We start from the raw sequence: 23794 nt of genomic DNA on the forward strand, positions 1-23794 counted from the left end.
TTTCCTAATTGTAGACCCCTGATGAAGGGTCATATCTATAGACCCAAAATGCATTGGGTATCGCAAATCAACGTATAATTGATCATGAAGACTTCATATGAATGAAATATGATTTAAACATGGAAGGTCTATTTTGAAAATAAAGACTTATTTACTATGGACAAACATTGGATGAAAATCGTCATTATTTAATTGCTACAGATGAGAAGAAACTGAATCAGTTTCATGATATATGAGCGCATGCCTTTGTGAGAAGAGTGTTCTTGTCACGCAGATTTTTGGTTTAGTTTGGGTGTGCCTCATCAGTATCCTCAAAACGATTCATAAAGGGGGTGGTGATCGACAGAGTATCTGAATTAAGCAGAACACTCCTACCCAGTCAAAAGATCAGGGCTTGATCCATCACCGTTTTTTAGCTCACTGCCCCATCCCAGCTCAGAACCTGGCTACATGCAAATTAGTCTGACCCTGGCCCAGTGCATCATGGGAACAGGGCAGACCAAACTACCAAGCCAATTCTTTACTGGAAAGGAAACAAGCTTCCGGGGACCGGTTTTTGGCATTACAGCCGTCTTCGGCCCGGCTTGCTTGAATCCTGATGGTGCAGTGAGCAAGGGACTCACATCTGAGCATACCCTTCCACACTTGTGGTGGCCAAAACGATTCATAAAGGGGGTGGTGATGGACAGAGTATCTGAATTAAGCAGAACACTCCTACCCAGTCAAAATATCAGGGCTAGATCCATCACCGTTTTTTAGCTCACTGCCCCATCCCAGCTCAGAACCTGGCTGCATGCAAATTAGTCTGACCCTGGCCCAGTGCATCATGGGAACAGGGCAGACCAAACTACCAAGCCAATTCTTTACTGGAAAGGAAACAAGCTTCCGGGGACCGGTTTCTGGCAGTACAGCCGTCTTCGGCCCGGCTTGCTTGAATCCTGATGGTGCAGTGAGCAAGGGACTCACATCTGAGCATACCCTTCCACACTTGTGGTGGCCAAAACGATTCATAAAGGGGGTGATGATGGACAGAGTATCTGAATTATGCAGAACACTCCTACCCAGTCAAAAGATCAGGGCTTGATCCATCACCGTTTTTTAGCTCACTGCCCCATCCCAGCTCAGAACCTGGCTACATGCAAATTAGTCTGACCCTGGCCCAGTGCATCATGGGAACAGAGCAGACCAAACTACCAAGCCAATTCTTTACTGGAAAGGAAACAAGCTTCCGGGGACCGGTTTCTGGCATTACAGCCATCTTCGGCCCGGCTTGCTTGAATCCTGATGGTGCAGTGAGCAAGGGACTCACATCTGAGCATACCCTTCCACACTTGTGGTGGCCAAAACGATTCATAAAGGGGGTGGTGATGGACAGAGTATCTGAATAAAGCAGAACACTCCTACCCAGTCAAAAGATCAGGGCTTGATCCATCACCGTTTTTTAGCTCACTGCCCCATCCCAGCTCAGAACCTGGCTACATGCAAATTAGTCTGACCCTGGCCCAGTGCATCATGGGAACAGGGCAGACCAAACTACCAAGCCAATTCTTTACTGGAAAGGAAACAAGCTTCCGGAGACCGGTTTCTGGCAATACAGCCGTCTTCGGTCCGGCTTGCTTGAATCCCGATGGTGCAGTGAGCAAGGGACTCACATCTGAGCATACCCTTCCACACTTGTGGTGGCCAAAACGATTCATAAAGGGGGTGGTGATGGGCAGAGTATCTGAATTAAGCAGAACACTCCTACCCAGTCAAAATATCAGGGCTTGATCCATCACCGTTTTTTAGCTCACTGCCCCATCCCAGCTCAGAACCTGGCTACATGCAAATTAGTCTGACCCTGGCCCAGTGCATCATGGGAACAGGGCAGACCAAACTACCAAGCCAATTCTTTACTGGAAAGGAAACAAGCTTCCAGGGACCGGTTTCTGGCATTACAAGCCCTGATCTTTTGACTGGGTAGGAGTGTTCTGCTTAATTCAGATGCTCTGTCCATCACCACCCCCTTTTATGAATCGTTTTGGCCACTATAGGAGTGGAAGGGTATACTCAGACATGAGTCCCTTGCTCACTGCACCATCAGGATTCAAGCAAGCCGGGCCGAAGACGGCTGTAATGCCAGAAACCGGTCCCCGGAAGCTTGTTTCCTTTCCAGTAAAGAATTGGCTTGGTAGTTTGGTCTGCCCTGTTCCCATGATGCACTGGACCAGGGACAGACTAATTTGTATGTAGCCAGGTTCTGAACTAGGATGGTGCAGTGAGCTAAAAAACGGTGATGGATCAAGCCCTGATCTTTTGACTGGGTAGGAGTGTTCTGCTTAATTCAGATGCTCTGTCCATCACCACCCCCTTTTATGAATCGTTTTGGCCACTATAGGAGTGGAAGGGTATGCTCAGACATGAATCCCTTGCTCACTGCACCATCAGGATTCAAGCAAGCCGGGCCGAAGACGGCTGTAATGCCAGAAACCGGTCCCCGGAAGCTTGTTTCCTTTCCAGTAAAGAATGGCTTGGTAGTTTGGTCTGTCCTGTTCCCATGATGCACTGGGCCAGGGAAAGACTAATTTGCATGTAGCCAGGTTCTGAACTGGGATGGTGCAGTGAGCTAAAAAACGGTGATGGATCACGCCCTGATCTTTTGACTGGGTAGGAGTGTTCTGCTTAATTCAGATGCTCTGTCCATCACCACCCCCCTTTTATGAATCGTTTTGGCCAAAATAAGAGTGGAAGGGTATGCTCAGACATGAGTCCCTTGCTCACTGCACCATCAGGATTCAAGCAAGCCGGGCCGAAGACGGCTGTAATGCCAGAAACCGGTCCCCGGAAGCTTGTTTCGTTTCAAGTAAAGAATTGGCTTGGTAGTTTGGTCTGCCCTGTTCCCATGATGCACTGGGCCAGGGACAGACTAATTTGCATGTAGCCAGGTTCTGAACTGGGATGGTGCAGTGAGCTAAAAAACGGTGATGGATCAAGCCCTGATCTTTTGACTGGGTAGGAGTGTTCTGCTTAATTCAGATGCTCTGTCCATCACCACCCCCTTTTATGAATCGTTTTGGCCACTATAGGAGTGGAAGGGTATGCTCAGACATGAGTCCCTTGCTCACTGCACCATCAGGATTCAAGCAAGCCGGGCCGAAGACGGCTGTAATGCCAGAAACCGGTCCCCGGAAGCTTGTTTCCTTTCCAGTAAAGAATTGGCTTGGTAGTTTGGTCTGCCCTGTTCCCATGATGCACTGGGCCAGGGACAGACTAATTTGCATGTAGCCAGGTTCTGAACTGGGATGGTGCAGTGAGCTAAAAAACGGTGATGGATCAAGCCCTGATCTTTTGACTGGGTAGGAGTGTTCTGCTTAATTCAGATGCTCTGTCCATCACCACCCCCTTTTATGAATCGTTTTGGCCACTATAGGAGTGGAAGGGTATGCTCAGACATGAGTCCCTTGCTCACTGCACCATCAGGATTCAAGCAAGCCGGGCCGAAGACTGCTGTAATGCCAGAAACCGGTCCCCGGAAGCTTGTTTCCTTTCCAGTAAAGAATTGGCTTGATAGTTTGGTCTGCCCTGTTCCCATGATGCACTGGGCCAGGGACAGACTAATTTGCATGTAGCCAGGTTCTGAACTGGGATGGTGCAGTGAGCTAAAAAACGGTGATGGATCAAGCCCTGATCTTTTGACTGGGTAGGAGTGTTCTGCTTAATTCAGATGCTCTGTCCATCACCACCCCCTTTTATGAATCATCAGTATCCTCAGGCCCCCTTTATGCCGTTCATGCCAGTGACGCCGTCCTGGCACTTTCCGGCTCCGAGGATGTCAACGCCGTATGGTCAGTCCCCAGCTCCATCCCGTGAAGCTTCTCGAATTCGATCAGCGCCGGCTACGGTCCTGGATCCAGCTTCGAAGCCGCTCCCGGAGCCTTCGATGCTGCGTGTGGCGCCGCAACTGAAGATGCGCTCGAGGAGAGAAGCCTAGAGATTATTGGAAGAGGAGCAGTACCAGGCTGAAGAGAGGGAGGAAGGAGACGTGTATGACTCAGAAGATGTGTTTGAGACTTGTGTGAGGCAAGTGGATTTGACACTTCTACGGAGTGGGAGCTTCTCAGAAGGCTTCCCCCTCGAAGGATGTTGCTCCTTCGGAGGGTGTAGAACTCTTGGATTTGCAGCTTCCTATGGCGGAGTATAAGCCTAATCTTCTCATCTTCTATTATTCTAACGGAAGTGCTTCATTCTCCGTCTTGGGTGGTTGAACCACTTTTACCCTTTAATGATGCACTTACAGAGCCAATCCTCGATGTGTGGCGCAACCCTCTTTCCGCTCCTGCAGTTTTGAGGTCAGTCTCAAGAAGACATAGACCTGCTCATTGAGATCCGGTTTTCCTTTCTACTCACCCCCCTCCTGAGAGTCAGGTGGTGCAGGCTTTTTGTTCTAAGCAATGTACAGGGGCGTTTCCGCAGGCTCCGGCAGACAGGGATTCCAAGAAGTTGGAACAGTCTGCGAAGAAGGTCTTTTCATCAGCCAGCATGGCACTGAAGTCTACCAACGCCATTTGTCTCTTGGGCAGGTATATTCACGCCTTAATGGACTCTGCTAAACAGCTTCTTCCTAAGTTGTCTGAGGAGGACAGGGGAAATCTGAGTGAGGTGTTGGTTGATTCTCAAGCTGCAGCTCGCCAGGTCATCCAATCTGGCCTGGATACGGCGGATTCTGTTGCCAGAGTAAAGGGTTCATCCGTTGCGACAAGGAGGCACGCCTGGTTAAGATCTTCTGGGTTCCCTTCTGATGTGCAGGCTGCTCTTCTTGATTTGCCATTTGATGGGTCTAGACTTTTTGGTGAAAAGGCGGACTGTGCCCTGCAAAGATTTAAGGACAGTAAGGCAACGGCAAGGTCTTTGGGTCTGCAGACTCAGACAAGAGGTTATGGGTATAAACGATACCGTGGCTTTCGAAAGTCTTCCTTTCATGGGTTCAGACAGCCTCAGCAACAGCAACAAAACCCTTTGTATAAGAGCTTCAGGGGTAAAGGCAGAGGTCGCCTTCGTGGAACTGGGCGCCAACCTTCTTCCTCCACCTCCTCTACCTCCCCAGCCCCTCCTGGTAATTCAGGAGAGCAGCCTCAGATCCGCCATTCTGGATCATGTAGGTCCCGTGGGAAGGCGGCTTACCCATTTTCTACAAGATTGGGAATTGATTACTTTGGACCTTTGGGTTTTAGATCTGGTAGAAAATAGGTACGCCCTTCCCTTCTGGGAATTCCCTCCTCCTTACCCTCCTTGCCAAGGGTGTTGCACAGAGGATCATTTACTTCTCCTGCTGAAGGAGGTTCTTACCCTGGTACAAAAAGGTGCGATAGAGGTGGTTCCAGAGCAGGAAAGGGGTCAGGGATGCTACTCCCGGTATTTCCTGATTCCCAAAAAGGATGGCGGGTTATGTCCTATCCTTGACCTCAGAATTTTGAATCTGTTTCTCAAGCAGGACAGATTCAAGATGCTCACCCTAGCGCAGGTTCTTCTAGCGCTTCAGCAAGAGGACTGGATGGTGTCCATCAACTTACAGGATGCGTATTTTTACAACCCAATCCTGAAGTCGCACAGGAAGTATCTCCGTTTTACAGTTGGCTCGCAACATTATCAGTTTGAAGTCCTTCCGTTTGGTTTTACTACCGCACCTCGAGTCTTCACCAAGTTGATGGCAGTGGTGGCTGCCTATCTAAGGAGGTCAGGGATCCCGGTTTTTCCCTACCTGGACTACTGGCTTTTGAAGGCAGAGTCTCCAGAGATGGTGCGTCATCATCTGCAAGTTACAACCTAGCTGTTGTACAAATTGGGTTTTTCGGTAAAAGTACCCAAGTCTCACCTGGTCTCACCAAGTCTCACGGCGCAACCTGTTCATAGGGGCAGTACTGGGTACCACTGTGTGTCGAGCTTTTTTGCCTCTGCAGAGGATTCTCAACATTCCGGAAATGATTCCTCTGTTTTATAATGGAGCAGTTGTTCCAGTTTTGAAGGTCCTTCACCTGCTGGGTCTGTTCACTTCCTACATCCTGTTGGTCAATCATGCACGCTGGCACATGAGGGCGCTCCAGTGGTGTCTCCGCAGGCAGTGGTGTCAGCACACCGGAGATCTCAGGGAGTCAGTCAGGATCTCCAGAGAGCTGCAGCATATCTGTCTTGGTGGGGCGTGGAGGGCAATCTGTCTCAAGGAAAGCCCTTTCATCTTCCTCCATTGGTGGCTACAGTGATAACGGATACCTCTACCCTAGGGTGGGGGGCGGTCATCTTGGGGATCTGGAGATCAAGAGTCTTTGGTCTTCAGAGGAACGGTTGCTTCATATCAACCTTTTGGAATGGCAGGCGATGCATTTGGCGCTCAAGGCCTTTCTCCCTTCCCTGTCAGTCGGTTCAAGTCCTGACGGACAACACTGCCGCGATGTGGTATGTCAACAAGCAGGGAGGAGTAGGGTCATACCTTCTCTCCAGAGAGGCATTGCGGCTCTGGTCCTGGGCTCAGGACCATCAGATTTGTTTGATGACAAATCTTCTGGCTTGGGTGGTGAACCTGCATGCGGACAATCTCAGTCGGCAGTTCTCCGCCTACCATGAGTGGAGGCTTCATCTGGAGGTAGTTCGGCACGTCTTCCAGACGTGGGGAACTCCTAGGGTGGACCTGTTTGCTACTCTCAAGAATGCACACTGCCCGTCATGCTGCAGTCTCCAGTTTCTGAGGCAGGGAGCGTTGGAGGATGCGTTTCAGTTGAGTTGGAGCTCGCAACTCCTGTACGCATTTCCTCCCATAACCTTGATTCCTCAGGTTCTGAGGAAGATTCGCCAAGACCGGCCCAAGTTATACTGATCGCACCAGATTGGCCAAGAAGGGTGTAGTACACGGACCTTCTTCACCTCTTGTCGCACCCTCTGCTCCGTCTCCCTCTCAGGGCAGACCCCCTCTCACAGATGGAGGAGCAGAATCTACACCCCCACCTCCAGAGATTGCACCTTCATGCCTGGAGATTGAACGGGGCAACCTGAATTCTTTTTCTCTCCCGCCTGACGTGGTGGACGTTATTTTATCGGCCAGGTGACTCTCCACCAAGTCTGTCTACTCCTACAGGTGGTGAAAATTTGTTAAATGGTATGGAGAGAAGTCTATTGATCCTTTGAAAGCAAGTCCAGGTCCTCGGAAGCTTGTTTCCGGTCCAGGGAAGGCATGGCTTGGCAGTTCAGACTGGACTGTTCCCATGACGCACAGGGTCAGACTGATTTGCATATAGCCATGTCTGAACTGGGGTGGCAGAGTGGGCTAAAGAACGGTGATGGATTAAACCCAGATCTGTTGACTGGGTGTCAGTGTTTGATTGGTTCAGATGCTCCGCTCATCACCACCCCCTTTTGTACCACTTTGGCTGCCATAAGTTGGCAGGGTATGCTCAGACGTGAGTCCCTTGCTCACTTTGCCACTGGATTCAAGCAAGCCGGGCTGAAGACGGCTGAAATGCCGGAAACCGGTCCTCGGAAGCTTGTTTCCGATCCAGGGAAGGCATGGCTTGGCAGTTCAGGCTGGACTGTTCCCATGAGGCACAGGGTCAGACTGATTTGCATATGGCCATGTCTGAACTGGGGTGGCAGAGTGGGCTAAAGAACGGTGATGGATTAAACCCAGATCTGTTGACTGGGTGTGAGTGTTTGATTGGTTCAGATGCTCCGTCCATCACCACCCCCTTTTGTACCACTTTGGCCACCATAAGTTGGCAGGGTATGATCAGACGTGAGTCCCTTGCTCACTTTGCCACTGGATTCAAGCAAGCCGGGCTGAAGACGGCTGAAATGCCAGAAACCAGTCCTCGGAAGCTTGTTTCCGATCCAGGGAAGGCATGGCTTGGCAGTTCAGGCTGGACTGTTCCCATGAGGCACAGGGTCAGACTGATTTGCATATGGCCATGTCTGAACTGGGGTGGCAGAATGGGCTAAAGAACGGTTGTTGGACTTGGCCCTTTTGGCAGGTTCACCCCCTAAAGTTTTTGCTTGTTATATGTGACCTGGGGATGGTGATTATCACTCTGAGTGCGTGTGGTGAGAGAGGCCTGCCCTCCCATAGGAATGCATGGGGAATGTGTGTGTCCCTGGTAGTTCCTGATGCGTGGGGGGTGCAGGCTCGAGTCTGGTATGTGCGGACTCGTGTGATTGAATGCTGCCAGATGATGTATGCAGCGTGTATGTGTCTACTGTGGAAGTGCCACTTCTAGACATGGGTGTGCGTGTGCAGTAAGTATGCTGGCGCGTGATTGGCTGAAGCTGGCTGGGGAGCCTGGCTCCAGGAGTCTGTGTGGGTCTGCCCCGGTGGTGAATGGAGAGATTAGCATGCTGATGTGAGGGAGGGCCTGCACCTGGGTCCTGAATAGGGCTGGGCTTTCCCCACACAATGCTGGCTCCGCCCCCTGTGGTGCGACGGATGACCCTAGCCTGCCTGGTGTATGGAAAGGGTGGCTGGGGAAAACAAAGTACTCCCAAAACCAGATGCGACTGGTTTCTCCCCCACCCTGCACCTTTAGACAAAGGATTTCAATGTATAAAAAGGGGCTGTGTCTCCTGACAAAATGTTCTTGTTCCCAACTCGAATCTGCCAGGGGCGTGCTGCTGCTTGGGCCCAGGGAAAGGCTTGCCTCCCTGGGCCCTGCCCAGCCCCTGGACTGCTGAGGTCCTGGACCCCTGAAGGACTTTGTTGCCGTCTGCTTGCCCTAGCGCCTGGAAGCGCTTTGTTTTGGCCCATAGCGCTTGAGAGCGCTTTTCTTCTGCCTAGCGCTTGGGAGCGCTGGTTATCTCAGCCGGTGCCCACCCGGCATTTGCCCCGGTTATGCAAAGGTTTCCTGGACCCCCAGCAAGTGCCTACCTCGCTTTATTTCTTATTTTATTTATTTTTGAGCGAGCCTACCCCTAGTCATCCCCCCGAGTTCACCGCCGCTGGCCCGGGACCCCTCATGACGTCCTCCCCGGGCCGCGCTGGGATCGGCTGCCGGCCCGGGATTCCTTCACGACGTCATTCCCCGGGCCGCGCAGTGATTGGCCGCCGGCCAGAGGAGATTTCCCGGTTCAGCCCCCGAAGCGAGACGAAGCAGGAAGCGGCGGGAGCCTACTCCGCGCTCCTCCATTTCTCCCAGAAGCTGCCATCCCCCCCCGGGCACCCAAGAGCGAGGGAGAGCCCAGTAGAGTGAGAGGAGGCCACGGCACCCGAAAGTCCCGAGGAGCGGGAGCTCTCCTGACAGTGCTGCAAGACCCGGTGAGTTCATGGAAGGAGAGGAGGGGCATCGGGGCACATTGCCGGTGCCCGCCCCTCCCCTCCAGCGCGAGTACCTGGGTACCGAGAGGCGCGTGGGGCCTCATGTGATGCCGAGTCCCCCGAGAGGGACTCCACCAACCCCTCCACATGTATTTACGAGCCCGAGAGGCTCCCCGGTGCCCCAGTGATCTCGAGTCCCCCGAGGGAGCACTCCAACCAAGGCTCCACATTGTTCTCGAGCCCGAGAGGCTCCACCATTGGCCTTTGTTCGTCAGAGCCTGCGAGGCTCAGTCCCAGCACCCTTGTTGTCGAGCCCAGAGAGGTTCATGGCGCGCCATGGGTTCTTCGAGCCCCGAGAGGCTCCAGGCGCCACAGTTACTTTGAAGAGCCCACGAGGCTCAGGGGGCATTCCAGTTGTTCGCAGCGTGCGAGGCTCACACGTTGGCCCCATCATCTACAGCTGCCCAGCACTTCGTGGGCAGCTGCCACGTTTAGGTTTGATCTTGGCTACCTGCAGCCTGTCCTGACATTGCGACACAGGGCGTCCTAGCCCCAGAGAGGCCAGTTGGCCTGGGTAGAGTTATGAGTTCATGCTAATGTGACTTCTGAGAATTATTCTGTGCTATACCTCTGAAAGTGTTTCTGATGCGTCTTGTGCCTTGTCCTTTCACCTCTGAATGTTCTACGCATCATGTGTGAGGCTTCTAGTTGCTATATGTTCTAAATGTTAGTTCTACTAAATGCATAGTCCTGTACATAATCCCCTGTAAATTCTGCCCGTGCCTGTTGGCACATTGTAAAGTTAGTGTTCCTATCTAATGTGTTTTCAATACAAAGGCTATTTTTACATATACCTTGTGTGGAGTTCCTTTTGTGGGGGGGGGCTGGATGTTGTTGCTGGTTGGTGCGTGCGCAAATGCTTTACACATCGCCTCTGAGATAGGCCTGACTTCTCGTGCCAAGCTACCAAGGGGGTGAGCAGGGGTTGTCTTGGCGGGTGACTTCCTTACCCTGGCTTAGGAATGGTGGTTTCTGCCTGGCTTTGACGCAAGCCTTAGCCGGCCAGGGATCCCATTGCTAACAACGGTGATGAATTAAACCCAGATCTGTTGACTGGGTGTGAGTGTTTGATTGGTTCAGATGCTCCGTCCATCACCACCCCCTTTTGTACCACTTTGGCCAGCCTCATCAAAAGCTTTTTTTTTTTATTCTCTAGGAGGATCAGATTTCATTTGTGCACTTTTCTAAACAACGATTGCTGTGTCTTTCCCAACATGGGCCTGACTTGATGGTTGAAAAGCATCAGTAAGAGTTGTTGGACCATTTTAGATATAGGATTCCTACAGTCCTCATTCACAACTTATTTTGAGTCAGTACCATCGGTTTCTTACTCCCGTTGTTATTCAGAGGCAAAATAAACTAAGACATGATCAGACCAAGTAGAAAATGTATAAGAAATATCCTTTAGTGTCAAATTCTCATGCTTTAGGAGACAATTCAAACTGCGGCCCATAACATGAGTTTCAGTTGTAACCCATTGTATTAAGCCAAAAGTTGCTAAATAGTCCAAGAAGGAAGATGTCAATTTGTCGACTTGATCTACCCAGCTATTAAAATCCTCTATGGTCACCAAAGTCTGGCTAAATTTTAAAATAGAATTAGCAAAGTCAGTAAAGTCATCCGCAAAAGAGGGCGGGTTATGATGTGGCCTGGGCACACATGCAATAGTCTTAATAGATTTAAGGCATAATATCACCTAATAGGAAACAGCGTTAGGGTTAGTTAATAGTGTGTCTTGTGTGCAGCAAATCATAACTGACGAATTTCATTGGTTTTAAGCATTTGTGGCGCAACTACAGGTCAGTATTTAACTGTTTTTTTGCAGTGAGCTTGTGTGTATGTGTATACTTAATATGGTCATATCAGTGTAATATTTGTGTACGTGAATATATATTCAGGGAAATGACTTCCAACACTAGAGCACAAATTATTAAATTCACTATCAATAGAGCAAAGGTAAATGTGTTGTCTATCAATGTAACCTTTGTGGAATATGAAATATCGTTTTTTCTGCAATAATGCACCTTACTTTCTTTATTTAAGGGACGGCTGTTCCAACATGCAGCTTGCGCAAGGAGGACTCGCTGGATGAGCTGAAGAAGTGCTTCTGCATGAATGGCATTCTAGAGAAGTGAGTTAATGTTAATGTTCTTTATTTAGAAGACTTCATTTTCAGCAAATCATTAAATCAATCAAAGTGTACATTTATCGACACAACCACAACTTACTCAGTTATCTAGAAATGTACAGAATTTATTGTGGAGGTGCTCAATAAATGCTGTATTTACATTACCTATCGACACCTAATACATTACGGGGGTAATTACACCGTCTTGTGCATCTTATCAGTTAACATCCATTCCTTGCAATTAACCACCCTCAATACTCCCACATCAATGTCTCTCATGTTGTTTCCTTTCGTAGTAAGCCAATATGTTCTCTTTGGGTTCCAGATGTCATGCAGCCAAGTGTACATTCACTATTCGACTATAACTCAGTCAACTCATTACAGTACACCATGTCTTGGGTTCAGTTCTTGTGTCTGGAGGGATTACTACTGATCCATGCCAAATGAAGATGATGGACATCAATCTATTTGCTAACAGTTTAGTCAAAATGTTGTTATCTGTATTCATCAATGGTAGGGATTTGCATGAGGAGCATTGTTCTGATGGTCTACCTGGCTGGAGTAGTTTAATAATTACTGCCTTTCTCACCTTTGGTGGATGTTTACTGGTGCAAAGTGCCTTCTCATAAATATTAAGGAGGTAACGTGCTAGTATGTTTGTTAGCATAGGGCCCGATTCACAGAACTAACTTAAGACAAAATCCTAAACTTACTACCATTTTGGTATTCACAGAAGGCACTTTCTCATTTTGGTATTCACAGAAGGCACTTACTCATTTCGGTATTCACAGAAGTTAGGAGTCCTAACTTTAGGACTCCTAAATGCCTTCTGTGAATACCGAAACTCTTAAAGTTAGAATTTCTTCTCAGTTTAGTAGTAGTAAAGTTAGGACTCCTAACTTTAGGACCAGTTGCGCGGTAGGTGTGAGGGCTGGCGAGAGAGATGCAGAAACAATAGGCATAGCAGAGAGACTAGCAGTCATTGTAGCCGCAGAAGGTGAAGTCAAAGAAAGGGCAGGAGGTGCTGTGGCCTAAATAGCGTGATCAATAGCAGAAGAAACAGAAGCAGCCAAGACAGAAGGAACAGATGACTGAGGCTGTGACATGGCAAGGTATATTTTCAGTGGGGCGTATGGAGGTGGAGGTCGAGTATCTAACAATTCCTCCATAAATGTGTCATTTTCTTCTCGAGCATCATAAGACTTTTCACATTGTAATCGAAACTCCTATCAGCACACTCTATTCCTTTTTCTATTTTCTCTCTATCATGCTCTACAGCTTTCTGAGTCAGTGTCTGCATTCTGCCCTTCCGGGTCTCTTTCTCTGCTTTTATTCGTCTCTGTGTAGTCTTATTTTGCCATGTTCTGAGGAAATCAAACATCAACTGGCTACTCCTTTTCGCAAACAATTTCTCCTGTAGAAAATTAATTTTCTGTTCATCAATAGTGCCCGTCAATGGCCACTGCAACTCGGCATTGTCCCTCGTATATTTGTGCCATCATTTACTAAACATAATCGGGGCAAGACCATGTTTTACGTACATATCAAAATTTGGAGTGCCTTCTGGAGGCGCTGGCTGACTTTCTTCCAAACGAGCATCAGCAGAACAAGAACGACAGCAGAAACAAAACACTTTACTAAGACACAGCATTTTTCAAAAGAAAACAAGTTCACTATTTATGTCTAGCAGATATTGCAAATATTCTTACCAAAGTCCGTTCTCAATTCTCATCAAATACAAATCAAAAATGGTACCATGTTCAAAAAGAACTCAAACAAATTCAAGTGCTTGTCCAAAGACGGTCCTCAGACTGTGTCAAATATAAATCCAAATGGCGCCAAATCCACAAAGAACCAAAGCAAACTCACCTGGTGCACACAGATCAAACAAATTTATTCTCCACTGCCAACTCTTTGGACCAAACGGTCAGATCCAAGGGATGATCGCTGGGCAAGGCACCTCCCTGTCAGACAGACGAGGCAGCTGCAACTACCAGACCCTCTCGTGCAGAAATCCCCAGTCTGCCCGTCCGACCTGACGTGGCCCCAACCTCTTTACTCATCCGCGGGCAAGGATGCGTCACACGATGGAGGTCCTATTCGGGCGCCAAATTAAGGAAGTGGCCCCATTTAGGGTCACTCTGGTCACTCGCGACCACCTCTCAGCCTTCCATACAAATGAAGAGTTGGTCAGACAGTAGAGAATACAAACCAAAGATATTTATTTAAGGTGTACTCAAGTGGAGTCTGGTCTGACCAGCCTCCTTAGATTGTTGCAGAGGGACTGACTTCTGCCAACCTGGTAACACATAATGCACATCTTCAGAACCACTAATGGCATGCCTAGACTGGAAATTTCCAGTTGGTAGCTGGTGAACAAAGGTGATACAGAAGGATGAGTTGCAATCCTAGGACCTGGTACATGCTGTCTCAGCGTCAAGGTTACTCTGGCTGCGCCCGCCGCTCTAAGGGTGGCGGCAGGCCTAGCTACAAGGAAAGGTATGCATTAGCAAAGACAGTGAATTCATTAGCACAGTGAAACTCAGCCTTGAAGAAGCAAAAAAAATCTATCACAGCTGCTTTCAGCTGAAGTAGACAGGAAGTGAGACTGAAGTTAGTTTTGATCATAGCTCAAAATGGTGGCTCAACTTAAAATGGTGCCGCGAATGCTAACTTTACATAGAGCAACATGCAAGCAAGATGAATGCATAACATTTACATTTCAACGGTAACACTACTATTTCGACTTTGCCGTTCAAACCAATGGCAAAGCGCCCACTTCCCTTAACAATATATGTAGGTCTTCCATAAGGAATTCCTATTGAGCTCTAAGTCAAGGAGCTGTATAGTATTAGGTAGGGCATCTTAACAGCAACACTGTGCTTTGCTGTGGGAGAGCTGGTAGCCCTATTGGTTAACACAGGGTTACCAACTGACCCCTCAGCCTGGCTAACTTTTGAATGGGACTACCTAGTTGAGTACTGTAAGGTATCAAATTAATCGTGGCATTAAACCCGATTTGATGCCCAAGTTAAATTTAATGTGACGGTTAAAGGAATGCATCTTTTAGAAAGTTGCCACTCTGTGACCCTGTTTGTCCAGTGGTCTCACACAGTCACTGACATCCAGGCACCTTTCTGCCCTTTTGGGGAGTAGTGTGAATGACTCCCATGCTTAGGAGCAATAGCAGCCCACTACTGGGTGAGGTATAACCTCCACTTTTTTTCTGTGGGAGTGTAGCCCACAGGTAGCCACACCTCTAGGTTGGGCTACCAATCTCATAACATCTGAAGATGGGTTCAGACATCTTGAGAGTGGGTAGAATAGTGCACTCTGGGATTTCTCAATGCCACATATAGCTGGAAAGTTGTCACCAAGAGGGAGGCAACCTGGTAGCCCATTGACAAGTGACTGCATCATCCCCCCAGAGTACCCTGAACCTGAGATCATGTCAGAACTCGAAAGAGGAGCGAAGAAGGACTGCCTTGTTGACCCCTAGACTTGGCAATAGAGGCTGCACTATCTGCTGGACTGCACCTGCTGCACCTTTGGCTAGCAAAAAGTGGACTGTGCATGTGGCTCCTGGCTTTTGGAAAAGTCACTCCCAATGCCCTAAGAAGAGGCTCCAAGGGTCAGTCGTCTGACCCCCCTGGAACCTGCACCTGGCCATTAAAGCTGAAGTAGGCTATTTCGGCAAGTCAGTAGCCACTCCAGAAGAGTCGTTCCTGACCGCTACTGCTGGGTACCCCAAGAGAACGATCATCGATGGATAAATATTGCCCCTGAGAAAGCCAGACCTGGGAGTGTCGTCTGAGTCTAGATTGCTCATCCAAGGGGGACACCAACCTGTACCAACAGATATTGTGGGACCACTGTGTACGGAGACCGGTAGCCCAGCCGTAACGGGCCACCTACTGCCTCAAAGAGGACTTTGAGGGACCCCGGCATCCGTGGCCAGAGTCCCTGACCTGTGGACCACGGAATAACCATAAAGGCATCCCCATCAACCGCACAGCACCCAGAGCATCCTTGAACATGTTCCATCTACTGCGCACCTGACTTGAAGATCCTTTGTACCCGGACTGGGTTGGAATTATCACCATTCGTGGGGGATTATTCTTCCTTTCCATTTGGATTTGGCCCTGAAGATTTGGAGTGCATTCCACTCCAATGAAACACGTGTCGGCTGGCGCAATAAACATTATTGCTGCACTTTCCAACTGTCCTTCATTGTTGTTGTGAAACTAAGACCAAAGAATTTATTGCAATTCTGTATTACTTGTGTGTGCTCAGGTTTTTCTCCTCAGGTGCGCAAGGATGGCTTTTTGAGGGCACTTTGTATCAATGTGGTGAAGACTAGATTTACCTCTTTTTTGGGGAATTAGTGAGCACTATCGGGATTTATTTATATGTGTCTGTTTTGCAAATATTGCTAGTAACGCCCAACATAGCTAGTGTCAGACTGAAGTTACCATTAACCTGTAGATTTGACTGTTGCCTTAAGCACAACATGGAACAAACCAGCCTGTCCAGTGACAGTGGCAAACATGTCCAAGACTGTCCTCGATAATGACAGCGAAGAGGGGGGGCGGAAGGGCAGATAGGGATGTCAGAGAAGGAACACAAGAGGCATCATTGGGTTGTAGTTCCACAGTTCATTTTGTAAAATGGATGCTCTCTCGAGTGTTCTGCGGTCTCTCGCGAGTTACCTCTTTTATGTGCTAAACCGAACGTTAGAAGTACTCTGCTCTTACATCAGTTTGATTGAATGGATTTCGGGCGCAGGGTACCAATCTTTCTTCTGGAGATACATTATATTTACATGGAGCAGTGAAAGATTGCTGTTATTTTCTGCGTGGCGAAGAGCCCAGTTGGTATTGACGTAGACATTATAGAGCCATTCTTCGTAAACAAAACCTGTGCTTTGTTACAATATTTCTTGTACTAACAAGATGATATGTTTCCGTTTAGGTTTCTGTTATTTTGTTGATAACTGAGTTGCTCCACACTGTGATGGTCATGGTTATCTTTCACTTTCAGAGTGTTTCATGTGTAAAGCATAGTGGTTTTGTAGTATTTGTTCACTATTACTACAATTTGATTTAGGTACATCAGTTGTACTAATAAATGAAATCTAGATAATATTCCATTCCATAATTTTGATTGCATACTTTGAAAACATTAAGGGAATGCTACTTTTTTATTAAACAGGACAAGTATTAGCATGACATCAGTGATGGATATACTTTTTAGCTATCACTGTGTGTAAGCAAACATATTACAATCTTCATGCAAGTATGGAATTATTATCTTCCACTCCGTCATAATTTTCAATGCATTTATTTTTTACTAATGGGGACCTCTTTGTGGTTCTCACATGTTATCCTACTAGATGGCTATTATGTCTTGATGAGACGCTCTTATTTATGCTTCCAAATGGTCTTCTTTTATCAGATGTTTTTATGTGTATTATCATTTCAGTAAGAACACAGTGTTAGTACATTGCAACATAACAGTGCGCCTTGAAGATATTTCTCGAAATATTTGATGTTCTCCCATAAAAGCTATTTCAGATTGGGTTGAAGGTTGAATGTGTAATCTTCTGAGTTTTGGCTGCATTTTCACATTGCATACCTTTCAAGAATCACCAGAGTTTCTAGACTTGTAACTATCTGTTTGTTCTTTCATGGAGTATCTGTCCCCTACTGGTTGTCTTATGTTTCTGAGACTTTGGAGACTTTCTTGGCTAGTCACCACTTGATAGACTTCCTCCACCTGGTGTCTGTGACTCCCTGGTTGACTTCCTGCTCCTTCGCCAATGCTGCCTTCTTGCTGTGGCTTTCTTTAACATCAGAATGTTTACTATCATGATTAATCACATCATTTCTGGTTATTTCATTTACTATCCCTTACCTTCCACTCATGACAATTGGTGAGGGGAGTCAGAGGCTTGACTCCTTGCAATGCTTAGCATTGTGCAAGAGATTCATTTATTCATTAGGAGACAAGGTCATCATTTTCATTTGTTTTGATCTTAATCATTATAGAATACTTAGATGGTGGCAGGCAACCACTGACCTGCTAGATTTTAGAGATCCTGGCATGCCTGGCAAGCATCAAGGGCGGCTCTAAGCTCATGGTGGCCCTGGGCAGGGAGCGTAGGTAGGGGGCCCCGGAAGAGGGGGTTCGGGCGGGGCGGTGCGCGGAGGCCAGTGAAGGGGGGGGAGGAGGGGGGGGGAGTCAGGGTGTTTGGAAGTGGAACAGAGCCGGAAGCCGCCAAATCCCTGCCTGGGGCCGCCACGTAAATATGTATCCATCCTCAGAGGATTATTATATTAAGGATATATTGGCGTGGTGGCCCCTGGGGTTTGGTGGCCCTGTGCAAGTGCACAGCTTGCACATGCCTAAGGCCGCCCCTGCAAGCATGGCTAAAGACTTGTTTGCAACCGCTAATGATGATGTTGCAATGACGGCATTTAACTTTGTTGAGCATGTTTGTTGCCTCTGCTCCACTATAACTTTTTTTTCAAAAATAAACTCTTAAAGCTTGAGTTTGATATTAAAAAATAAACAAAACGGTCAGCTGCCAAGAGAGTTCTGTCTCAGAAAATTTTGGGCCACTAATTGATTTCCCTCCAAATGCCACCATGCCTTGCATGGCGGCTCAGGGAAGGGAAAGCTTGTGATGGTCGCCCTGCCATTATTAGAGAGTAGTGACTTTTGCTGTGATCCGACGGCCCAGCGGCAACTGTGCTGCCAGGTCGAGTTTCGACTGACAGAGCCAGTTGTGGTTCCACGGGCAGAAACCCTTCAATTCCCCCACGTTTAAATGTGGGAGGGGAAGTGCAGTTTTGGCTTGGCCCTGGGAACCGGCAATTTGTTAATTCTTTCCAAACTCTAAATGAGGGATTTAGTCCTTGTTGTGTACCACCCTTATTAACGTTTGTAAAACGTTTTGGTTAAAAACTCTAGAGAAGCACACTACACAAAAACCATGGCAAACTTCATACTACACTTAGAAGTAAGCATGCATATTTAATAATAGTTAATGTTACCATCTTCTAGATAATTAATTAAGGGTACTGTGTACCATTATAGTAACTGAATTTCATTCATTAAATTTTAGGAAATGGAAACCCCACTTTGAATGCCGAATTGGCAGCACAATTGAAGATGTGGTTCCAAGTTCTAATCCCAACTCCCAGCTCGAAATGGAGGACATCTGTCTACTTAGTCAAGATGGCTACAAAGAGGAAGCGCACCAGAAGATCACCTGCTTAGAGACTAGGAGTGCCACCATATTAGAAGATGAATCTAAAGGTAAATGTATTTACAATGAGAGTCCACCCAAAGATTATATCTAATAGAGACTTCTAGCATAAGATTCCTTATTTTATAATATTCCTCAGGCGTCAGACTAGATCCGGAAATTATTCAGCAGTACCTTTGCATGCCGGCAGTTGGTAACGTTCGGCTACACATTGGTGTTGTATACACCGGAAGTGACATGTATGGTGTCTAAATAGGCGTTACCTCAGCGTGCTGACATCAGTACTTTTCTTTCCTCGCCATCTGCACAGATCTAGAGAGCTACCTCTGTCCACTTTTTAGGCAACTTTTTTCGAAGTTTTGTTGAGTCTTTTTGAGACTTTGTCTGCCAGTGTCCCACAAAAAACAGTGGTCTCTGTCTGTGACTGACTCCCATCTGGTTTGCCTCTGGTGCCTGGAGCCAGACCACAACTCAAAGGCCTGTGAGGACAGTCACGCATGAACTCCAAGGCGCTGCTGGAGCATTCTTTGAAGCTCCTTTTCGTCTGATGGTTCCGGGTCCCAGTCGTGAAGAAGGTTGGGGAGCCGTTTCAGGCGCTTGTCATTGCCATCGAAGTTGCGGTTACCTTTATAGGTCCCTAGTGTCTGCTCACTGGTCCATCAGAATTCGGTTATGGCTCCGCACTTCTTTTTTTTTTTTTTTCTGTAATTTTTTATTGAGTATATAAAAAATATATATATTTACATGGAGCATGGGATATACGTGAGCGGAAAAACAGAGAAAGAAGAAGGAACAAAGGAGGCAAAGAAAGGAGCGCCGGGGGGGGGCAGTAGTTTGATTGTCCATGTTCTGTTGGTCGTTGTTTTATGCCTCCTCCTTTGCGACGCTTCGTTGTTCGTTGGTATTTCTTTCCCCAACCCCGGACAATAGTGAGGGGGGGGGGGAATAGAGGTCGAGGTCGATAGAGAGAGTACATGGTACGCAGGAACGTGTGTCCCGTCTGTAGTGTCTGGATTCTGCGCCTATGGGGGTTTATGTGATGTTAGGTAATGGTCTAGGGGTCCCCACATGTTCGCTTGCCTATGTGTTTTCGGTGAGTGTTTCGCTGTGATGTTATCTGCCCCCCTTAAGAACGTGACCCAGTTGAGCCAAGCTTGGGGCGCGGCTTTTGAAGTGTCCTTCCAGTTACTTAGGACCGTTTTGACTGCCGCCGTTAGCAATAGGTCAATGAGGTCGCGATCTTCTGTCGTTGTGATTGACGGAGACGTAAAGCCTAGGACTAGGTTTGGAAAATCTATGTGTATGTCTATTCCTGTGATCTCATTGATGAGTGTTCCAATTCTGTTCCAGAATCCCCTGACCTTAGGGCAGCTGAGCAGAAGGTGTTCTAGGTCTCCCTTCGCTTTTTGGCAATTCCAGCATGTTTCGCTGTCTCGGATGCCCAGAACGGCCAGGCGGGCTGGTGTCCAGTATGCCTTGTGCACTAGCCAATATTTGGTCTGGTTGAGCGCTGCCGTTATTTTCTTCCTAGTGGAGGATCTCCAAATCTCTGCTTTCTCTGCCTCGCTTAGCTCCCTCCCTGCTATCGCCCCCCAGAAATTTGTGATCTTATCGTTTAGTTTGGAGTTCTTGGGGCGGAGGGCTTTGTATAGGTGTGCTACTTGGTGTCCTAGTGTGCTGAGACTGGCTGCGAGTTGTATGAACGGGGGTGTGCCATTAGTGAGGTTTGCCTACCTTATGGCTACTTTGATTTTCAGGAAGTTGTAGAGCTCTATGCTTTGTAAGTTGTGTGTTTCTTTGATGGTGTCGAAAGTTGTGTATGTGCCGTGATTCTGGAGGTCTTGGGCCGTGGAGATGCCATGTCTATACCATTCGTGCATGTCTAGGACCTTATCTCTGTATTTCAATGTTGGGTTATGCCATATAGATTCAAGGTGGCTGCCTCTTATGCTTGATGTCAATAGTTTGTCGACGCTCAGGAGAGCTGTTTTCGTGTTCTTCAGGACAGGGCTCTCCTTGACTGCTGGGTGTCTGGTGGCTGTGAGGAGGGTGATGGGGTTCATGCCTTTTAATAGTCCACGCTCTAGTGTCAGCCATGCTGGGGTATATTCCTTTCTTGGGTCTAACCAGTGTAGTCCCTGTCTGGCTATGCATGCTACCTGGAATCTTTTGAAGTTTGTAATGTTCAGACCGCCCTGATCTTTTGTGAGTCTAAGCTTGTGTTGGCTTATTCTGGGGTTTTTCTCTTTCCACAGGAAGTTGTTAAGTATCTTGTCTAGTTTCTTGTGGAAATCGTCTGTGTTCGTCAATGGGAGCATGGCTAGCATGTAGTTGACCACAGGTGTTAGCATCATTTTTATCGCTTCTATCCTTCCCCACCATGTGGTGAATTTGGGCGACCACCCCTCCACTTTCTCTTTAATTTTCTTGATTGTTGCCTTTTCGTTGTGCTCCAGTGTCGTTTTTAGGTCTCTCTCGAAAAGGATGCCTAAGTATTTTGTGGGCTTCTGTTGCCATGGCTCCGCACTTCTGACGTGGGAATGTTGCAAAAAGAAACTGCTGTCAGCGTGCTAGGGTGGCGACCATATAGGCCCCTCAAATCTGACTTCTGGCGCAGATACCTATGCAAAGTGTAACAACGCCATCTGCCGGCATGCAGAGGTGCTGCTCAAAAAGTTCCAAATCAGTCTGATGTCTGGGAAAAATTCTAATGTAAGGAGTCCGCAGCTTGATAGAGTCTCTACCAGATAAGGTGTTTTCTACGGTTTGTAGCTTGTGTATTAATTAAGGAAACACCCCTCATATCTAATAGGAGAGTTACTGATTGATTCGCTCTCGCATCTTAGAGGATGTGCTGCTAAATCATCACAAAAGTCACGATTTTCATGTGCATGTAGCAAAGAAAAAAACTTTGCAACATTCACGAAATTGCAAAGCTTTTTCATAGTCCTTTAAGAAAGCTGCAAAAAAAGAAAAACTTTGCTAACTCATAGTTTTCTGCCGACATAAGTGATGATGACACAGTTCTCAAACATGGGCATTATGGCCGCCATTACAATATGAGCCGAGTGGTATCCATGGCTGGAATAAAACTATGATCTATTATAAGAGGTCCACTTGCATCCGCATTTTCTGGGTGTGGGAATACAGGCCCTGTGTTTACCAGCTGGAAAATCCAACAGGAAAAATGGCTTTGGGAATGGGCCACAAGTGCAACCTTGCCCCGGATCCCTGCTCAAACCCCTTCCAAGGCAATGGGGAAGTATGTAATGAGAAATGAAAATGCCGTGCAGAAATCCGATCATGTAAACAGGTCGGCAATGTAATTCCCTATTTTGTGAGGGTTAATTCTGAACCGGCAGATTTAGGTGTGCAGATTGTATTTCTGCACCCAAATAATGACCTATTGCTTTATCAATCAATCTAATTTTTGTAACAAAATATAAAATTGATAAAGACAGTAAAAAGATATGTAACATATTATACTCACTTTTCTCTTGTCACTCCAAGCCACGGCCATTTATTAAGAGATTTTATGTCAGAATAACAGAAGCTGTGCACATGACTATTCACTCAGGGTTTCACATATTTGGATTCTCCACAACATTAACTTTATTTTGTATTAACTATCCATCAAACTTTATGACTGACATGTGAATTACTTACACTTAGGCCCCTATTACGATGTCGGGCGGAGTTTCCTCTGCCCAACATCGTCTCGGTCATGGGACCGACTGATACCCGGTCGGCCAACTAAATAGGAGGCGACCGACCGAACACTGTTCGGTCGCATTCCTATACTTTACAATGGGAGCATGTATTCTCTTCCAGGGGATCCTCATCAATAGTCATAAGCATGAGAATATTCCCGCCCATGCGCGGGACCCCGGAAACACTATATTATATGTGCCCCACATATATATATCCATATATATATTCACTGAAAAAACCATAGGTTATAGACCATATATAGTTAGGAATTAGCATTTAAAAAACCTTATTTTACTCACACAAAACCATTGAAATTCCATATATAGTTAGTTGCACTAACTATATATCGCGCACCCGCAATCCACTGCTGATGATGTCACATATTACATCATTCATGACATGGTCAGTGACATCACTGATGACATCACTGATGACATCTCAAATGACATCACTGATGACATCACTGATAACAACATCCAGTGATTTTATGTTTCTGTAAAGTTTAAATATGTCTTACATATTGAAGAATGAGTGGATGTATAAGTGTCTGGACGAAGGATTTAGTAGGTGCATGACTGACTGTATGAGTGAGTGATTAAATGTGTCTCACTGAGTGCATGGGTTAGTGACTAAACTGTCTTAATTTGTGCATCATTATGTCTGTTGTTCTGTAAACTGCTGCATGTGTTGATCAGTAGCTATATGAGTAACTATATGGGTTATTGATTGATTGTCCAAGTATTTGTATGGGAGACTGAGTGTGTGTGTGGCTGGCTGGGAGGTGTGTGACTCTGTGCAGATCAATGTGTACTTATATCAATGATTGTATAACAAGGTAAGTATGTGTTAGTATATGTTTGAAAATGTAAGGTGCTCTATGTTTAACTGTATAGACAAGAAAATGGAAGTGTGATTGATTGTTTACAGGACTGACTAGGTGTGTGAGTAACTCCATGGATGAGTGGCAGAGTGTGAGTGTCTGTATAGGTGTATGAGTGCATATGATAGTGTTGTAAAGATGAGTGATTGTATGTATGAATGATTGTATGGGTGAATGAGTGAATGTGTGTGTAGACGTAGGAATCAGTGAGTACATATGTAGTAACTAGTATTGGTGTGTCAATGGTTTCAAAAATTATACTCTGTATTTAACACTGGGTGAAACAGAGGTTATATTAAAATGTGAGGAGATGCATTGTATTGTCACATGAATGATATCATCAGTGATGTGGTCATTGATGTCAAATGAGATGTCATCAGTGATGTCATCAGTGATGTCATTTGAGATGTCATCAGTGATGTCATCAGTGATGTCACTGACCATGTCATGAATGATGTAATATGTGACATCATCAGC

The 23794-nt window shown here is 46.9% G+C and overlaps 1 protein-coding gene across 1 annotated transcript in view; it reads left to right on the forward strand.

Annotated features, from left to right (window-relative positions):
* SHOC1 (shortage in chiasmata 1) overlaps positions 1-23794 on the forward strand; it is a 1878679-nt gene that overhangs the window by 290523 nt on the left and 1564362 nt on the right. Inside the window, exons 4-5 of the mRNA XM_078676649.1 lie at positions 11372-11459; positions 18583-18776. Coding sequence (XP_078532775.1) covers positions 11372-11459; positions 18583-18776 — 282 coding nt within the window. The remainder of the gene's footprint in view (positions 1-11371; positions 11460-18582; positions 18777-23794) is intronic.

The sequence above is a fragment of the Lissotriton helveticus genome, chromosome 2_1 (genome assembly GCF_964261635.1).
Source record: "Lissotriton helveticus chromosome 2_1, aLisHel1.1, whole genome shotgun sequence".
In the NCBI taxonomy this organism is placed as follows: domain Eukaryota; kingdom Metazoa; phylum Chordata; class Amphibia; order Caudata; family Salamandridae; genus Lissotriton; species Lissotriton helveticus.